Consider the following 20,214-nt stretch of genomic DNA (forward strand, 5'->3'; position numbering starts at 1 on the left):
TTACTTAAGGGAGGGAGAATTAGATCTAGATTAAATTTCATTTGTATTAAATGTAGTTGGCTTTAATTTGAGTAGGAATTCTGTTTATCCCCCTGCAGAAGCATATAGCTTCCCATTGTCAAATGTAAATTGTTTATCTTAGTCCATAAAAATACATTAAAAAATTTTGTGCTATACATATTTTGCAATCAAATACACAATATTGTCTTCTAGAGTCCCTCTCTGTCAGTGATCTGTTAGCCACCACCTGCCAACTAGAAACCCAGGCATGTTCTACTATCTCAGATTCCTCACATCCTGTGACTCATCAGGTTGGATTTAATACACCTTGAACAGATTTGGGTTCTACCTACCGTTATCTATCCTTTGCAGGAAACTCCCACGTGGTCTTCCTGCTTCTTCTTGCCCCCTTCTAATTTATCTCCACAGTGTAGCAAGTGAGCTTCTCAAGTCACTTGTGCGGCCCTCTGATGTAGTAGTAGTTTGGATAAAGATCAAAATCCTTCACAAGACCCACGAACTGTGCACACAGTCTCCAGTTGTCTTCCATTCCAGTCTTGTTTAATGGCATGCTTTCCCTTGTGCTGTCTCTATTTTTTTTTTTTTTTTTTTGTCTCCGTGGATGTGGCTCATTCTGTTATGCTTCATGGCACAGTGAAGGGCTTCCTCTTCTGCACTATGCTTCCTTTAGTGTTCCCTGGAGCTTATTGCTTCAGAAAGCTTCCCTGATTGTCTACTTTTTACCTCCCATAGGATCCCCGTTCTTGGAACTTAGCTCAGGTGTAATTTTACATATATTAATGGGATCTGTTAGTCAAGTAATTTGAGTAGTCAGTTCAGGCATGTAAACTACTTGACTAGCAGTTGAATTAGGTGGCAAACAAACTGATTTCTACATTAGCTATACATGAAAAGACAGAGATTTATGAATATTTTGGGGATTTAATTGTATGGAGCTATATAATGTGGTGATGGCAAGAAGAATCCCCAGTGGACATTAAAAATATACATTTGATTTTGGTTACTTAGTTACCCTGGCTGTGTACTGAAGGGTATCTGTGGGGATTTTGGAAAACTTTGAAGAAAATTATGTAATAGAATAAACTTTGAATCAGAATCTTACATTTCAAAAAGAAGAGTGATATCTAAAATGATTTCTCTGGTTTTTATTCTCATTTTTAGAGTTTAGAGTACATAAAGGAAATCTATTATTTTATCCTCCTCACTGCTTAAGCACTGCATATTGAGATTGGCAGGATAATTTGTGGTCTGATTAGAATTGGGCTCAGAAGAGATTGTGGCCCTTGTGCATTTGATGATTTTATTTCCTTAATTTCCATTTCAGTGCTATACATCTTTCCTGGAGCATTATAACTATGAATCATGGAAGAAAATTAAATTAATTCTGTATTCTTCAACCCTACAATTTGGCAGTGAAAATATTTTTTTCCTAAAAAGTGACTCATTTACAAAGAGACTTTCTGTGAACATGGAAAAGACTTTACTGTCAGAAATCTTGCACATGGTGGTAGGGTGGGTATTTGGACCTGCTAATAATTGCAAAATGGCAAAATTAATGTCAGTATTGGTCAAAGATCATATGAAAATGACACTCCTACCAGCTTGTGTATTCAGAATAATAAAGCTTGTGTATTCAGAAAAATAAAAACTCAGCTATATGGAAAGCTTATCATTTTAACAGTTTCAGTGCATTTTTTTTTTTTTTTGTTTAAGTGTATCCTGCTATGAGTCAACTAGTGTTTAGTTTTTGTACCTCTTGGAAGTTGTTCTGTGTTGTAATATTCCTCCCTATTAACCTTTATTTTCCTGATCTTTAGTTCAAAATTTTTCTGAATTTCATCCAATTTCTCCTGGTGATTTGCCCTGGGATCCCCCAGCTTGGATGTGGTTTTGGTATTTATTTATTTTGTTGTTAATTACTAGCTTCTAAAATCATCTTTGAATTTCTTGATGAAACTAAGTTTTCAAGAATGCATCTCATTGTAAGTTAAAAAAAAACACATCAAACTTGTTCTCATAGTATGGTAAATGTTTATTATTTCTGTATAGCAGTTCTCCAAAGACAAAACAAACATGGCCATTGTAAAATACACTGAGACCTTGTTCATATGTTTACCATTAGATCTATATGAATGTTGAAAAAGGGTTAAATCGAAATGATGATGACTGGATCTGCCATTCTTCATGTGCTAATGGTGCCCATTAAGGCTACAGAATAACATTTTACAGAAGTGTTTCCATGGTTCTGTACAGAAGTCACTGAATCTGAAAAGAAAAAAAAAAAAAGAAACTCACATTGAGTTCCTACCATCTGCCAGGCATTTTGACCTAGGACTCCATTTATTTCTTTTCAGAAGTGAAGTGGGCACTGTTATCCTGGTTTATGATAAGAAACTGAGGCTTAGCTAAGCAGAATTACTTAGCTAAAATTCTGTAGAAAGTAAAAGGAGGAGCAAAATTCAGCCCAAGGTCTTCCAATTTCAAAATTCATTGTCTTTCCACTTTATTGAATTGCCTCCCAGGATTTGGTGATTTGATCACGCTGCCTGAGGTCACATTATGAGTCAGAGGTGAGCTGGGAACACAGTCTGGGGCATCTCCACATTGCTTTAATCCATTAAAATGCAATGTGTCCTCTAACAAATGGATCATATTAACTTCTTCGAAGAGGAGAACAGCTTTTGATGCTCTATAAAATATTCATTTTGTGAAAAAAGTAGTAAAGCAGATACAACATTTTGCTTAACTTTTGAAAAAATGTGAAAAATTCATTATAGTAAACTTTGTAGATGTCCGTCCATTTTGATAAATAGCCAATCTCCATGGTAACTTTCTTTTGAGGAATTATATGAACCTTCCTTTTCTTTGGGCACTCCGAATTCTAAACAATTTAAAAGTAGCCTGGCAAAATGTGCTTTTTTGAATCTGATTAATTATTCTAGAATCATAAGATCTGCTCTACCATAAAGCATTTTCTGATAGAGGGTATTTCCACTGGCTTTATCAACTTACTAGCGCTCTCTCTCTCTCTCTCTCTCTCTCTCTCTCTCTATATATATATATATATATATATATATATATATATATATTTTATAGAGCATTTTATAGAATAAATTGGAAACTATATATATATATAGTTACTTAATGTTATGTGTCTTGGTTTCCTCATCTGCAGATAGGGATAATGTAGAACCTATGTTAAAGGGTGGTTGTGAGGGTAAAGTGAATTAATATATATGAAGCACTCAGTCTGGAACGTGAAAAATACTGTATAAATCATTGCTGTTACTATTTCTCCCAATTACAATAGCCTTTTTGTATATCCTTTCAGACCATCCAGAGAGTGCATACAGGGTTTTGAAGGACCTGGAGGCATACTAAGTGGTGGCAGTTATAAGTAACTTAACTCCATTTGGGCATGTGCGGTGGTAACAGAGTTGAAATTTAATTCCAGACCTATCTGACTGCAAAGTGGTTGAAGGAAAGAGATTCAGGGATAATTAGAGTAGTAGAGATACAAGACTTAGCAGACTGTGTAGATTGACTTTCCTCTGTCTTCTGACTGGTCTTAAGAACAGGAGCCACATGGCATTACTAAAAGCTTCAGTTTGCTACTGGTAGCAGCACAAGCATAACAATGTTCCTTAGGGAAAGAGATTTTTCACACTTTGTGTGGTGTGATGACTTGAAGGTTAATTTCTCCAAAGTTTAGTTAACAAAAAATTGCTGAATGCTCTGTTCAATGCTGGAATACAGAAATGGATTGGACTGGGTTTCTCATATCAAGGAGGCACATCATCCCAGGACATAGAAACTGGCTGCCCAGAAACAGGTTGTTGTGTATGGATTGTGGAGCAATTCATTATGATACTCATTCACTGTGAAGCAAAATGTTTAAGGATTGGGCAACAGGAACTCAGTAGCAGAATTTGTGTGGGATATCCTGGAGGAGTGATACACTCTTAAGAGCTGAATGGGGTATGAAGGAAATGATCGTGGTTGGTGATAGAAATTACATAGTCTATCATTTGGAGACTAACAGAGCATTTTATAGAATAAGAAATACAAGTGCATATAAAAGGGGAAAAACAATAATCTAGGAGTGATGTTGCTGAGACAACCATTATTATTGTTGGTATTATTAGAGCTAGCAAAGAATAGTAAAAGGAATATTTGAAAATGGGAGTGGGAAAGCAGGGAGTTATGCTCTCTCTAAAATTACAGCTAAAATGTGCTGACAGGTAAGTGGTGAATACAAAAACCAGCCATAAATAGCCACATGGAAATGAAGCTTTTGGATTTAACAATGAAGATGTAATTGGAAACACTAATGAGATCTGTTTTAATACTGTTGAAAACAGAAAGCTGTATCCAAACAGTAAGATCGCGAGAGAGATGGAATCTAAATAAGAGGGAGAAATGCATTTTCAGGTGCCAGGTATGCAAGTCAACTTGACATTGATCTAGAGAAACCTAGACAAAAGTTCAGGGCCTGCAAGCTTGTTTTGGAGTTTAACTGCCATATGCTCTGTGAAGAATAGTTTGCCTTGTCTGTAGAAGTTGGGCTGTTTTACCAAAGGTCCAGTATCTGGAAGGATGTGTAAGAAGCCGTGGACATGAAAGAGACGCTCTCCTCTGCAGACAGCTCAGCCTTGGGAGGTGGGGGAGTCATGTCACAGCCATGGTCATGGGGTTAACATCAGCAGCTTTCTAAAATGGGCAAAACAAAGGCTGTTCAGACTTACTCTGAAGAAGAGCATTTATCAAGTTTTAATTTATTCCAGAGATTAACTCAAATGGCCATTAATCAGGTTGTTTAAAAATGTATTACATTTGTGTAATCCCCAAGTCTTAGGTGTTTTTCTCTTGAATATATTGGATATGTTTCTTTGTGCAAAACATTTTTTTAGGAGCTGTGAACATTGGCTCTGTATTTGCATCCCAAAGCCTCCCTTTTAATTGAAATATCTGGATATTCTTATGAATCTAGAGATATTTAAGACCTTTTCCCTAAAGACTGGAGGATATTAATTCCATATTCAGCATTTGAAGCTTTGTTATTTTTGTTTCTTAAACAGTAACCAAGTGAAGTCTTAGGTGTGAGACACTCAAAAAGTGAATCCTGAAATGGAGGACTGTTCTTTTTGAGTATGATGAAATGCTAATTATTTTGTGTTTATTTTTCTTTAGGGATATCAGGGAATTGCAGGATCACCAGGTGTCCCAGGATCCCCGGGAATACAAGTATGTGATTTATAAATACACATTGTAGAATTACCATTTCTAGTGAATCAAAAAACATGATTAACAGAATTTTATTCTGTGCTTCATTTAGGGAGTTCAAGGACTACCAGGTTACAAAGGAGAACCAGGGAGAGATGGTGAAAAGGTAAATGCACATAAACAAAAATGTGTCCAGTTACTTTAGTCATTCAAAGACCAAGGATGTTACCTATGATGCCTCTTATTCAATAGTGTTCACCTTGGTGAATTCCAAGATTTGTGGGCTCAGAAATTTGTCAGTGGTCATTGGCTAATAAAGTTCATGGAAGGTGCTTTTATCACTAGATAAAATTGGTTGTCCCTGGATGATCACTGTCAGATGGAACAGGTATTGGCATTGCTCTGATGCTGTGTTCTCTCCCTGTGGTTACGCAATGGGGGGGGGGGTATCTTCTTAGAGGGGAGAGAGCTATGTGGATGGAATGGATGTTAGCCACAGGTAGCCCCATACTCACGTGTCCCTCTCCATAATGGATACCCATCTGGCAGGTGGTCTGTTGGCTTAGTCTTAATGGACTTCTGCCTTAGGGCTTCAGTGAGTACATTTGTTACTGCTGACTCTCTCTCTCTCTTTTTTTTTTACAACTCTGAGATTTGGTAAGCTTCCTATTGAAGTACCTGTTCTTTAAGTATGTTCTCTATGTTAGTACCTCCCCATGGATCTGAATCCGTCAAGGCCTACTGGCTCTGGTAGCTGGTCCATGTCCAAGAAGCCCATTTGTGTTTGCTCAGGTCCCATGTTGATTTGTTAGCTAAAAGCACGGTTGTATTTTAAGGTCTGTGAAGGCATTCTGGTATTTGCTTCTGATAAAAGCCTCTACTAGTTTTCTAAATACAATCCTTGCAAAATATTACCTTTTTAAAATGTGTGCTGCATTCACATCAGAGAAAATCTGATCCTAACCTGTATCCATTTTATGTTTTCATAGTTGCTCATGTTGGTTGCAGAAAATTGTAGCTGGTAAAGTACCATCTCTGGATGGATCTCTGGCAGATCTAATGATGCTTCTGCCACTCAAACTATTTGATCTTGGGCATTTTACTTAATGTCTTTGAGTCTTATTTTTTTTTCATTGACACAATGGTGATTCCTTCATAAGTTTACTGTGAGGATTAAATGAAATAATATACGAAAAATATTTAGTATGGTTCCTGGTACAGAATCTCTCTTAAATAAGTAGTGATTGTTTGGTCAAGTATCATGGCTGCAGTTGGGATATAGCATGGGATGGGCTGGCATATATCATGGGCATGACATGGGTCAAAGCAGTCCCCAGAGTAAATCGGAAATTTAGTGATCAGAAAAGAGGCAGAAAATATGACTGAATCAGGGCAGCTTTATAACCTGGGGGATAGTTAAAGGATGTAGAGCAATAGCACCAGTCGATATAATTCTTGAAGAATAGCATAAGCTCCTCTTGTCTACTGTGTAATGGGTCTTTTTAGCCATGGAGAAATCTCTGGCTATTTTAAATGATGGAGATATATCTTAAGAGGTAATGGGGAGCATGCTATACTTGTAGGAAATGGCAGAGGTCTTATATTTTCATGCTGTGGGGACATTGAGAGAGATTGCCTGCCCTCTGCCAGGTGAACTGGGGATTTCACTGGGAGCATGAGGATATCTGTTCAGATATTTGTTCTGAGGAGACCATGTGCCAGATGCCTCACCTACATACTAGTCTACAGAATCAGTGCTGTTTCTTTAACTTTCTCACAATCAGCCTGATTTTGGGATGGCAGGGATTTAATAAAAGTATGCATATAAGAATGGATGTATCTATGAATGGATAAATGAATAAATTTATTTTCCCCTTTTACATGGGTTTTAGAGACCAGATGTAAAAAGAGATGGAGGGTTTTTATTCACTTAAAAAGAATTAGAGTAAAGAGCCTATTTGAAAATAAAGGAATATCGATAACTCGATGACTCACATCCTTAACTGCCCTGTTGTTTGGGGACATTTTACTCTCTTCAAAATAGAAATGCATTTACAAAGTCATACATTTTGCTCAATAAAATAAGATGTATGTTTATGTGAAGGTCTCTGTTTTCAGTCCAGAAATAATTTCACTCAGAGTTGCTTGTTTTCTGAAATCTGTTGTCTGGCATAAAGTCTGATTTGACAGTGACTGTGAGCCTGAAATCACCCTGTGCTGTGCCATCTAAATTTCCTCCTCATATCCTATGTGTCTTTAGAGCGTTCCTTATCTAGATTTGCAATAATTGAATAAGAGACTTCCCCTCAATTCTTCCTCTAGAATATATTTCCTTACTTTTCAGAAATGGGAACGTTGAAAAATAGACCCCAGAGATGACTTTGACTTGTGGCTGTGCAGGACATTTTTTCCAGGCATCACACAGTGGCCTCTCAGAGATTGTTCCACACAACACTGTTCTCCCATTAGGATATTTTCCCAGAATCATTTCCATTTTGTGGATTTCTTCTGAAAACTCCCATTGTAGGAGTTTCCACTTAAGATAATTAAAACTACATGCACTTTCTTGCTGACTTCAACATTTGTTCCTACATATCAGGCAATAAAATGTGTATAGATTTTGCAGGGTTCTTTCCCACACTCCCTCAATCTACAGAACTAAAAGGAGCACTTATTCACCAAATGGTCTTCAACTGGTAATTCATTTTATAATATGCTTTAAAGCTATTGGGATTTTAAGAAAAAGTACTTCAAACATTTCTTCAACTTTAAGGAAACTCGTATTTAAATCATTGAGAGAAATATATTTTGTTTAAACAGGGTAGTTTCTGTTGATTAACTGGTATGTATTTATGGGTTTTTGAGTTGATTATGAAACTTCCTTTTTAAATATTTTATTTATTTATTCATGAGAGACACAGAGAGAGGGAGAGAGGCAGAGACACAGGCAGAGGGAGAAGCAGGCTCCATGCAGGGAGCCCGACATGGGACTTGATCCCAGGTCTCCAGGATCAAGCCCTGGACTGAAGGTGGCTGCCCATGAAACTTTTTTTTTTATAGCAAATTCAATTTTGAACACATGGAGGCAGTAATTTATTTTTTTAACCTATCCAGACTTCGTACAAATTCATCACTTGGTTTTTCTGGGGTTAAGAAGTAAAATATATTAAATATTATCTAAGGTCTCATTATGGAGCAAATTACACATTTTGTTTAATTTCCTCATTAGATCATTTAACATTTAAATTGTCCCTTTAAGACCTCAGTTTCCCATTGTCCTTAGTATCCATACAAGAGTAAGGTGTGATGAATGAGGCTTCCTTGCTTAAATAAATCCCTTACTTTCATAATTTTACTTCCAAAGTCAAAAAATTAAGTGGTATTACAGTGATTTATGTAGTGAGTTACAATTAGAGAACTCCAGTGTATATGTTGAGAGAACAGTAATAAAGGACCAAGCTAAAAAGGTTATTAGGGAATATGCTAAAACTTAGTATGTTAGTGGTTTTACTTCTTGCAGTGTTTGAAGATAAAAAAAAAAAAGTTTAAAAAAATTAAAGCCCAGAATGACATGAGGAGAAATAGTTACAATTGACTTAGTAAAGTGATTACTTTTTTCTTCATTCTCAAAAAGGGAGGGTAATCTACCTGTATAGTTTTTGAAAACACCACAGCTGAAAGGCCCAAACACCGGTGTGGGTGTGCTTGGGGTTTGAGGGGGACAAGGCAGGAGGCTTAATGAAGTTACATGTTATTGACTGGGCTCTGAATTCACCATTTACTTGTCTTCTCTATTCTCTAAATGTCAGAGTGGTCCAGGGTTTAGTTGTATGCCCTTCTTTTCCTTCCTCAATAGAGTCTCTTTATTAAAATATCATAAAATATAAACTTAAATGAATATAAGTTTATATGTTGAATATATAAATATACATATCGTTGATAAGACTATCAATATTAATATATTGAGGAGTGCCTGGGTGACTCAGTCAGTGAAGCATCAGACTCTTGATTTCAGCTCAGGTCATGATCTCAGAGTCTTGAGATAGAGCCCTGCTTCTAGCTCCTTGTCAGGCTCATGCTCAGCGTGGAGTCTGCTTGGGATCCTCTCTCTCTGCCCCTCCCTCCCCTTATGCTGGCTTGTGCACATACTTGTGCACACACATGCTCTCTCTCTCAAATAAATAGATAAATCTTTAAAAATATTAATATGTTGATATCATTTTTATAGTTAATAAAATAAAAATATTAAATATATACATACATATATATACATTTTATTTTCTAATGAAATGTCTTGCTTCATCTGAATCTGAAGAAACTGTGGAATTGTTAAAACCAGAAATTTTCAGAACTTTCTACTTTTTATCCTTTTCCCAGAGGCTCTTTTTCCATAGCAGCACTATATGTGCCTAAATAGTCACATATAGTCTCTAAAGTCAGGTATTGTTAAGTGTCCCTTCTGTACATCGGGTGCTGACCTATGTGTGCCCAAGTGTTTATTACTTCTGTGAATACTTTTACAATGTCTTAATCATTTTCTGATCTTTCAAATTCTTTTAAGGCTTTGTGATGGATTCAGCATCTCAGTTTATTATAAAGAATCATTTATTCCATGTCCTGCCTCATTTGTTGGCTGTTATACCTTTTCCTGTCCTGTTTTCTTTTTCTCTATTGGCATCACTGAGAAACTTAAAACTTTCATTGAATTTTTACAGAGTGCTTCATATTTCACTGGTTCTAAACCCCATTTCTCATCTTCACTTTCAGTTACTCTCTCTATGATCATTAAGAATCTATGGGAGTAACCTTGTCATGGAAGCTCAGGAATCTGCAGTTTCTAGGCCTGACTAGTTCAGCGATGATCTCCAAACCTAAGGAGATTGCCCATCATGGTGTTAAAGAGAGGAAACGTTTTAGTAGATTTAAAAAAATTCCCAGTAAATCATTATTGCCTTGAGCCTCAAAGACTTAACATTTGTTGCTATTTGAGAGGAGAAAGAACAATCAAGATGTGTTTGGTGAATTTAAATTGTAAAATCTTGTAGTAAAAGACTTTTAGGTATGTAGTCCCATATTTATGTATGAATTATATGCCTGTGCTACTGAACAACACATTTTATGCATTTAAAACATGCATACACTGAGAAATTTTTAAAGAATGAGATTTTTTAAATAGTTTTCATATTCTCTTACTGTGCACATATATAATGTTGACCCTTTTCTTTCTTAAAAGATTTAACGAGAGAGAGAGAGAGAGAGAGAGAGAGAGAGAGAGAACATGTGTAAGTTGCAGCCAGAGGCAAAGGGAGGGGGAGAAAGGGAATTTCAAGCAGACTCCCTTCTTAGTGGGGAGCCCAACTTGGGGCTCAATCTCATGACTGTGAGAACATGACCTGCGCTGAAACCAAGAGTCAGTCTCTTAACAAACTGAGCCACCCAGGTGTCCCAGCTTGACCTTACTTTAGAGACTATGATTCTAGACCAAATAATGGGATGGATAAGCTCATCAATCATGAAAGCTTTGGAGGCATCCTGTGGAAATGGAACCATCTCACTCTAAATCTTGGATTCTCTTTGGTTCTAATCTCTTGTAAGCTCAGATGGAACCAAGAGTGTGACTCTTCAAAATACTTGTTCTGTTGGAATATTTTGTAAGACTCAAAAGCATTTACTGTATTTTAGAAAATGAAGATATTTTGCATATTCAGCAAATTATCATGAATCACAAGTAAGTAACCAGCTGAGGATAGAGTAGTATATATGCTGCAGTAGCAAATAAATCCCAAATGCCAATGGCTTAAAAAAGTTTATTGCTCATCAGACTACACATTTATTAGCAGCAGTGAGGGGTCCCTCTTTCCCTCACATGGAGACTTAGGCTGATAGGAGTTTCACTAGATTATAATTACTTATAGCAGCAGATATGTGGAGAATCAGAGTGGCTCTTAAACTACTTCTACTTCTGTTCATCTTTAATTAGTCAGAGCAAATTTTGAAAACCACACCAAGCTCCAAGAGTCAGGAAAGTATGATTCTCCCTTATGCTTAAGTGGCAAGAATCTGGATATTGATAAATGGTGGTCATATTTACTAAAGAAAAATTGGAATGAATCAGATGGGTTTTTCCTCCAAGAGGTTGGGATCTAATAAAGCACATAACACAAAGTGTCAAGAAAGTCAGTTGTTAAGTGCCAAGAAAGAGAGTTGAATAAAATTCTCTAAGCGGTATAGGAAAGTGGAAAATTCAAAGAGACTTCATGATAGAAACTGTAAACAGGTTAATCACAGCTATATACTATATGGGCTGTCCCTATCCAATTTAAGAAATCTTTAAATTAGGGATGCTGTAGTTCTTAATGCTTTGCACTGTGTGTGTATGTATTTCTCAGTAAATTTTTTAGTATATCCATAGGAAAATTTCCTGGAATTAGAACTGATTACAGGGCCAAATAGTTCAATGCATAATTAAACTGTGATGCAAATTGCCTATGTAACTTTCAATAAGCTTGTACTCACCTAGCAACTGTGCAAAAATATCTTTCCTCACACTCTTATCAGCACTGAGTTTCATTAAAGTTTCTAATTTTCACTAGTGCAAGTTAAAAGTGGTATTGGTTTGATTTGCATTTCTTAGTAAGGTAAAGTACCTGGTCATATGATTTTGGGGCATTTTGTTAATTCTCTTTCATTTGCTTTTTAATCATATATATTATTTATATTTTTCGCTTTGTATTGGGCTGCTGGTCTTTTTGAAAATTGATTTTTTTGAAGATTTATTTATTCATGAGAGACACAGAGAGAGAGGCAGAGACATAAAGGGAAAAGCAGGCTCCTCACAGGGAGCCCGATGCGGGACTGGATCCCGGGACTCCAGAATCATGCCCTGAGCCAAAGGCAGGTGCCCAACCTCTGAGCCACACGTGTCCCTGAAAATTGATTTTTATAGAAATTCCATAGATTGTATGAAAACATTTTTCCCAGTTTATATTGTGTATTTTGACTTGGCTTTTGGAATTTTAATCATACATAAATTTAAATTTTTATATATATGTAGATTTTTTTCTTTTTTTCTCATTTGTATCTATATAGAAGGATTCCACATTCCAACATTGTGATGATAAGAACTCATTATCTTTAGACTTTTGTTATTTTATATTTTAATCTTTGTAGTTTTGGTATTTATAGTTAGGTGAACATTCATATTTTTCCCTCTTTTTTCCTAAATGGATAGCCAGTTGCCACAATAATATTTATGGAATATCACTTTTTTCTCCATTTATTTGAAAACTACTCACTATTGCTAAATTTCCATTTTCATATGGGTCTGTGCTTTTGGCTTTCCATTCTGTTCCATTTATCTGTCTACATTCTCTCCAACACCAAATTGTTCTTAATTGTTGTCACTTCATAATATGATTTAATCTTGGCAGGACTAGTACTTCCTCATTATTCTTTATAATCAAAATTTTCCTGGCTATTCTTGTGTGCTTATTTTTCCAGATAAGCTCAGTATCTTTTCTTCAATTTCTTAGAAATTCCTATTCTTATTTTAACCAGGATTCCTTTGAATTTATATATTAATTATAGAATCATTGACATAATTTGAATACTGAGTTTTCTCATTTAAGATTATGATTTATTTACCTTTTTATTTTAGTCTTGAAACTCAGTGAGATAACCCTGAAATTTTTTTCATATTGGTCTCCAACATTATTGAAGACTATATCTTGGCATTTTTATCTCCTTTGTTTCTATTATAAATGGAACCTTTAATATATTTTCATATTGCTTATTTTTTATATATAAAAACTTCTTGCATATTATCTTTTTATTTTTTAAAAAGTTTTTATTTATACATGAGAAACACAGGGAGGCAGAGACATAGACAGAGGGAGAAGCAGGCTCCCTATGGGGAGCCTGATGCAGGACTTGATCCCAGGACCCCGAGATCATGACCTAAGCCAAGAGTAGACATTCAACCACTGAGCCACCCAGGTGCTCCATATATTACCTTTTTAAAGTAGGAATTAACTGCATATTCAGTTATTTAGGGTATTAGGTATATTGATATATTAGATGTATGATCATACGTAAAGTAATTTGCTTCCTTCTAGCTTTTTAACCTCTTATTTTTCTATTTTGTCTAAATTTATTGGCTAGTCAAGACTGACTAGAAAAACATTAAAAATAGTGGTGATGTTGGGTGACTTTTAAGTTTCAAACTTAGTTTCTTTTAGTTCTTGTTTGTGGCTTCTTTGATATTACAAATCTTTTAACAGCAGATGCATATTTGTGATTTTGTATCTTTGTCTTTTGATTTCAGCCAATGGCAGCAACTACAGTCCTTTAATCATGGCCCTCTACATTAATTTATTAACTACTAAGAATCAATGATAAGTGACTTAAATTTATCAGACATCCATTACACTTGTTGTTTTTCTTGAGCCATTCTGTCCACCTTGAAAGGATTTATTGGACCCATCTTCATTGATTCAGAGGATTTAAGAATAATTTTTATGGTTACATCCTTGGTTTGCTTCTTCCCAGAGACTGCTTTAATTGAAATTCTTTTAAAGGTCTTCTCCAGTTTCATCATTTACCTGTTAGAGATAAGAAACAAGTTGTATCTTCCAATTCCAGTATTTTTGGACTTGGTCTATTCCTTTTAATTACTTCTTGCAAGTCAGCTGATCCTTTTCTGAGCTTCTTTCTTTTACGGTGCCTTTTGTAAACAGCCAATACCAATCAATTTATGGATACCAACATTTTGTTTTCTAATTAACAGACTATTAGACTATAGCTAAGTTTTTGAAGAGTCAGAAGTTATATGTGGATTTTCAACTGTATGGGGGTCAGCCCCCCAATCCCTGCATTGTTCAAAGGCTTACTGTAATATGTTTGGATAACAGTTTCTTGTATTCTGTATTTTGTAGATATTGTTTCAATATTCCTCAACAATTTGCTCACTAAATTTCTCTCCTCTCTCTCCTTGCCTTGCCCTACTTAACTGCTTTATGTTAACATGTATGCTATGGCTTTTTATTCTACTTACAAATCTTGCTTATGCACCTGACGGTAACTTTGTACAGATTTTTATTTTTCTGTTTCAATGTGGGTGAATGCTCCTAGTCTCTGCACTTCATCTGAGATTTGTTTGTTACCTCTGGTAAATAAAAATATGAAGATTATGTCTTCTATAACCTGTAGTCAGAGAGCAGAAGTCTTAGTTGGGACTTTGTTCAGCCTGAATAGTGAATCCTGGCTTGTCCTCTTTCTTCTGTATTTTTATCAAGTATTTATTGTCCAGCTAAATTCCGTTTTATCAAGAGTGTATCTTAGTCTAGTCTGGCCATCAACAGGTTACTTCAATGCAGCTTCTGAAGAGTTAGCACAGGTATACTTCTTAATTTAATCTTTTCTCTTGTAGAAATTGTTACCACTCCTTCCTGCCCCAAGCAAAAAGGAAAAAAAATTCAGAAAGTAGTTTTGGTTCTCCCATTAGGAGTCTGCATGGAGGGGAAAGAATATCATCTAATTTTCTTGTTGTGCTCTTGGTCTCCCCCTAAATCCTAGCTTTTTCTTTTATTCTTTGATTAAATTGTTGTATTTTAGGATTAATAAGCTCTAGAATGTGTGGGCTTTTACTGGATCTTCTGTCTTCCTCTCTTTCTCACTCTCTTTCTCTCTCATACACAGATTGTTTTTAATCTTTAGTGGAAAATTAAGACAGTCAAGGGAAAGCTATTACTCACAAGAAGGACGTCCTTTACAAGCCAAAAAATACTATTCCTCTTTAGACCAGAAACAAACCCCAAAATACAGTGGTGTAATTGAGAAAGATTTTTATTTTTCTCATGTAGACAGTTGATTATATATTCTACAAAGACTCATGTTTTTCCTTCTTGTTGGTCTAGTCTCCCTAAGAGTGTTGTTCTCCTCTACATAGACTAGGCTACATCATTATTCACTGACTTACCTGCATTCTAATCTGATGGGAAAGGGGAAAGAGAAGCATATCAGTAACTCCCCTTTTAATAAATTCTGTGGAAGTTGTGGGCCATAGTCCTTTACACATTCTGATAGCAAGAACTTTGTTAGTGGCCATGCTTAACTGCAAAAGAGCCTAGGAAGTATAGTCTCTACTTAGGAAGCTGTGTGCCCAGATAAAAATCTTCTCTGTGGTAGTAAAAGGTGAATAGATTTTTGTTTATAACCATGAGCCTAGCATTCTTTTTATATAAGATACACTTATAGATAAAGTAACCAAACATAATACAGGTAGATCTAAACTCCCATAAAACAACAACCTTGGAATAATAATTATGGTAATAAAATCTAATATGACACACAGAAAAAAGAAGATAATAGCTCTACATTTTTGGAATCTGAAAAGACCCAAGGAAGCTCAATCTTAAGATTAAAAAGTAATAGTCATATGAGAGAAAATGGCTTTTGTGCACGTGTGTGTGTGTGTGTGCACATGTATGCATGCATGCAGATACCCCAAAAGCTTAGGAAATGATAATACAAAGTATTTCTGAAAATGGAGGCGAATTGAAAGTAGAGATAAAAATGGAAGCGTGAATATTCCTTTAAGAACAGGGAGATCCTGGGATCCCTGGGTGGTGCAGCGGTTTGGCGCCTGCCTTTGGCCCAGGGCGCGATCCTGGAGACCCGGGATCGAATCCCGCGTCGGGCTCCCAGTGCATGGAGCCTGCTTCTCCCTCTGCCTGTGTCTCTGCCTCTCTCTCTCTCTGTGTGTGACTATCATAAATTTAAAAAAAAAAAAAAAAAAAAGAACAGGGAGATCCTCCTTTCCTTTCCTAACCTCTGTATAGTTAAGTGAATCTCCCTTCTTCTACCCTGGCAGGATATATATTATTATCTGGAAACAAAACTGAAGATCTCTATACTGGAAAGAAAAGGTGGAGTTGGCAAAGATTCTTCTGTGGGGAATCCACTGATAGCCAGAGCTGTTTAGTGAAATGTCCCAACTACACCATAGATGGAAATTCTCAGTCAATGGACAGTACTCACTGAGAGATTATCATCAATTTACATGTAAACTGACCATTAGGAACTAGAGAATATCTTAGGAAAATTAAAGATCAGCAAAAAATCTTAGAAGAACTGATAAAAGACCTAAGAAAAAGATTTGAAAAACTGTCATTAGTGCCCTTAGGGAGGGAGCACCCCTGATAGATCCTGCTTCAGCTGTGTTCCTTGGTAGGAAGTGATGGGTCTTCAGGGCCAGTGTAGAGGCACTCTTGTAACACATGACTCCCTTTTAGAACACATTCCAGATCCTGGATCCTGACATTCCTTTCATATAACACCCCAGTTCCATTCCCAGGATCTGCAGGCCTATTTCCTGTCTCTGTCCTACTAGGTGCCTTCTAATACAGTATGCTTAGATGTAGCCAAGGGAAAGTTGATTATGTGAAATGTGGATGGAATTTGGATGTGTGGTCTCAGAGCACATGAGTAAGCATGGGGTCATTATAGATGAAAAGTCTCCCATAGCGCTTAGCATAATGGATGATTATAGACCATATCCATGCCTATTGTACAATTTTACATTGTAAGACACTAAATTTTTTTTTAAATTTTTTATTTATTTATGATAGTCACACACAGAGAGAGAGAGGCAGAGACACAGGCAGAGGGAGAAGCAGGCTCCACGCACCGGGAGCCCGAGGTGGGATTCGATCCCGGGTCTCCAGGATCGCGCCCTGGGCCAAAGGCAGGCGCCAAACCGCTGCGCCACCCAGGGATCCCCATTGTAAGACACTATAAGCAAACAGAGTTCCTACAAGCTTTCCGAGAGGGACAAACCCTGCAACTACCAAAAAATATATGTCATATAGAAATGATCAGAATCAAAAAAGCTTCAAACACCTCACTAGTGACACTGAAGTCAAGAAGAGAATGGAGCAGAGAGTTCAAAGTTCTGAAAGAAAAAAAAATTCTAAACTATTATATCTCTATATGTAAATTATTAATTATGTAAGTGAATAGAATAAAGTTATTTTCAGAAATTTGTCTCTCATGAATTCTTCTTCAGGAAACTATGGGATGATATATTCCCCTAACAAGGGAATAAACAGAGATATAGAAGAGAACAAATATATACTGAAATAAGTGAGAGGCTCTAGAAAAGACAAAGGATATCAAAGTTTCAATGTATACGAGTATATTTTAAAATGGTTTTGACAATTGGAGATTGGAGTTCAATTCTGTAATAAGTTAATTAGGAAACTAAGTAGCCAGACCCCTGCCCTGTACCAAAACAGGCAATTTTTAACTGTAGGGCAAGAAGAGGCAAGCAATCAACATATTTATGGCTTAGTTGTGAATCTTAATATCAGAAATGATGACCAAAGTTGTGATAGAAAGCTAAGGGGATTTGTGCTTACTAGAGGTGGAGATGGCAAGAGGGTTGTTAGGTGGTTTCAGAGGTTGATCCTCTTCTTTCATAGTCAGAGGTCAGTAGACAATGCTGGAAACTGAAAATGCAGTAGCAATGTAACCGTGTGGTCTGGTGATTTGAGCTGATAGAGATATGGAAGCTTAAAATGAAAAAAGCTGCTTTTGGAGAATTTTATCCCTTCAATAACTATGTCACTCTTTATGTGAATAATTTTTTTAAAAATTAAGATTTAAGTGTGGGATGCCTGGGTGGCTCTGTGGTTGAGCATCTGCCTTTGGCTCAGGGCATGATCCCAGGTCTGGGGAATTGAGTCCCATATCAGGCTCCTGGGAGGAGCCTGCTTTTCTGTCTATGTCTCTGCCTCTCTCTGTCTGTCGCTCATGAATAAATAAATAAATAAATCTTTAAAAAAACAAAAGGGATTTAAGTTTAAAATTTTTCTTAAGTGTAGCTGACATAATGCTACTTTAACTTCAGGTGTACAATATAGTGACTTAGTGTCTCTATACATTATGTTATATATCACCACAAGTGTAGCTCCCATCTGTCACCATATAGTGTTACTACAATATCATTGATTATATTCCCTATGCTGTGCCTTTTATTCCTTTGACTTATTCATTCCATAACTGGAAGCCTGTATCTCCTACTGCCCTTCACCCACTTCGATCATCCTTCCACTCCTCTTCTTTCTGGCAGCATTCAGTTTTTTCTCTGTAATTTATAGGTCTGCTTCTCCTTTTGGTTTGTTTTGTTTTTAGATTCCACACAAGAATGAAATCATATGGCATTTGTTTTTCTCAGTCTGACTTATTTCAGTTAGTATAATGCTATCTAGGTCTATCCATATTATTGTAATGGCAAGATACTCTTTTAATGGCTGCATAATATTCCATCATATATATACATGTATACATATCACATTTTCTTTTATCTCTTCATCAATTAATGGACATTTGGGGTGTTTCCCTATCTTGGCTATTATAAATAATGCTGCAGTAAATGTAGGGGTTCATATATCTTTTTAAATTAACATTTTTATTTTCTTTGTGCAAATACCTAGTAATGGAATTTTGGAACATATGATATTTCTATTTTTAATTTTTTGAGGAAACCCCATACTGTTTTTCCTGGTGGCTGTACCAGTTTCCTTTTTCTTCATATCCTTGCCAATACTTGTTATTTCTTATCTTTTTGATTTTAGCCATTTTGACAGGCGTGAGGTGATACCTCATTGTGGTTTTGATTTGAATTTCCCTGATGATGAGTGATGTTGAGCATCTTTTCATTGTATGTTGGCTATCAGTATGTCTTTGGAAAAATGTATGTTCACATCCTCCACTCATTTTGAAATCATATTTTAAAATATTGGGTTGTATAAGTTATTCATATTTTAAAAATATTAACCTTTTATTGGATATATCATTTGCAAATATCTTCTCCCCTTCAGTAGGTTGCCTTTTTGTTTTATTGATAATTCCTTTGCTGTTCAAAACCTTTTTATTTGTATGCAGTCCCAAGAATTTATTTTTGCTTTTGTTTCCTTTGCTTTAGCAGACATATCCAGAAAAATGTTTTGACAGCCAGTGTCAGAGAATTTATGCCTGTGCTCCCTTCTAGAATTTTTCTGGCTTCAGGTCTCAGTTAGGTCTTTAATCCCCTTGAGCTTATTTTTGTGTGTGGTATTAGGAAGTGTTCATTTCATTTTTTTTGCATATAGTTGTCCAGTTTCTCCAGCACCATTTATTGAAGAAACTGTCTTTTCCCCATTGTATGTCCTTGTTTTCTGTTATAGATTAATTGAACATATAAGCATGGGTTTATTTCTGGGTTTCTATTTTATTTTATTGATCTTTGTGTTTATCTTTGTGAAATACCATACAGTTTCGATTACTATGGCTTTGTATCTTGAAGTCTGGAAATATGATACCTCCAGCTTTTTTCTTCTTTCTCAAGATTCCTTTGACTACTTGAGATTTTTTGTGGTTCCATACAAATTTTAGCATTATTTGATCTAGTTCTGAAAAAAATACTGATGGTGCTTTGATAGGGATTATATTGAATTTTAGTTTTCAAAGTATAGGTTTTTTTTACTTCCTTGGTTAAGTTTATCCCTAGGTATTTCATTCTTTTTTGATGCAATTGTGAATGTGATTCTTTCCTTATTTTTTTCTTTCTGCTGTTTCATTATTAGTGCATAGAAATGCTACTCATTTCTGGGTATTAATTTTGTATCCTTCAACTTCACGGAGTTCATGTACTACTAACAGTTTTTTGTTTTTGTTTTTGTTTTTTTGCTACATCTCCAAAATTTTGGATCATTGTGTTTTCATTTTCATTTGTCTCCATGTTTTTTGATTTAACCAAGGAGGTAAAAGACCTTTATTCTGAAAACTAAAACACTAATGAAAGAAATTTAAAATGACAGAATGGAAAGATATTTATACCCAGGGATTAGAAGAATTAAGATGTCCTCACTACCTGAAACAGTCTACAGATTTAGTGCAATCCCTATAAAAATACCAACACCATTTGGGATG

The 20,214-nt window shown here is 35.8% G+C and overlaps 1 protein-coding gene across 16 annotated transcripts in view; it reads left to right on the forward strand.

Annotated features, from left to right (window-relative positions):
* Positions 1-20,214, forward strand: part of COL21A1 (collagen type XXI alpha 1 chain) — a 227,203-nt gene that overhangs the window by 154,129 nt on the left and 52,860 nt on the right. For all 16 annotated transcript variants that reach the window (XM_041725133.1, XM_041725150.1, XM_041725142.1 and 13 more), the window contains 2 exons: positions 5,212-5,265; positions 5,357-5,410. In XM_041725133.1, coding sequence (XP_041581067.1) covers positions 5,212-5,265; positions 5,357-5,410 — 108 coding nt within the window. The remainder of the gene's footprint in view (positions 1-5,211; positions 5,266-5,356; positions 5,411-20,214) is intronic.

The sequence above is a fragment of the Vulpes lagopus genome, chromosome 1 (assembly GCF_018345385.1).
Source record: "Vulpes lagopus strain Blue_001 chromosome 1, ASM1834538v1, whole genome shotgun sequence".
Taxonomy (NCBI): domain Eukaryota; kingdom Metazoa; phylum Chordata; class Mammalia; order Carnivora; family Canidae; genus Vulpes; species Vulpes lagopus.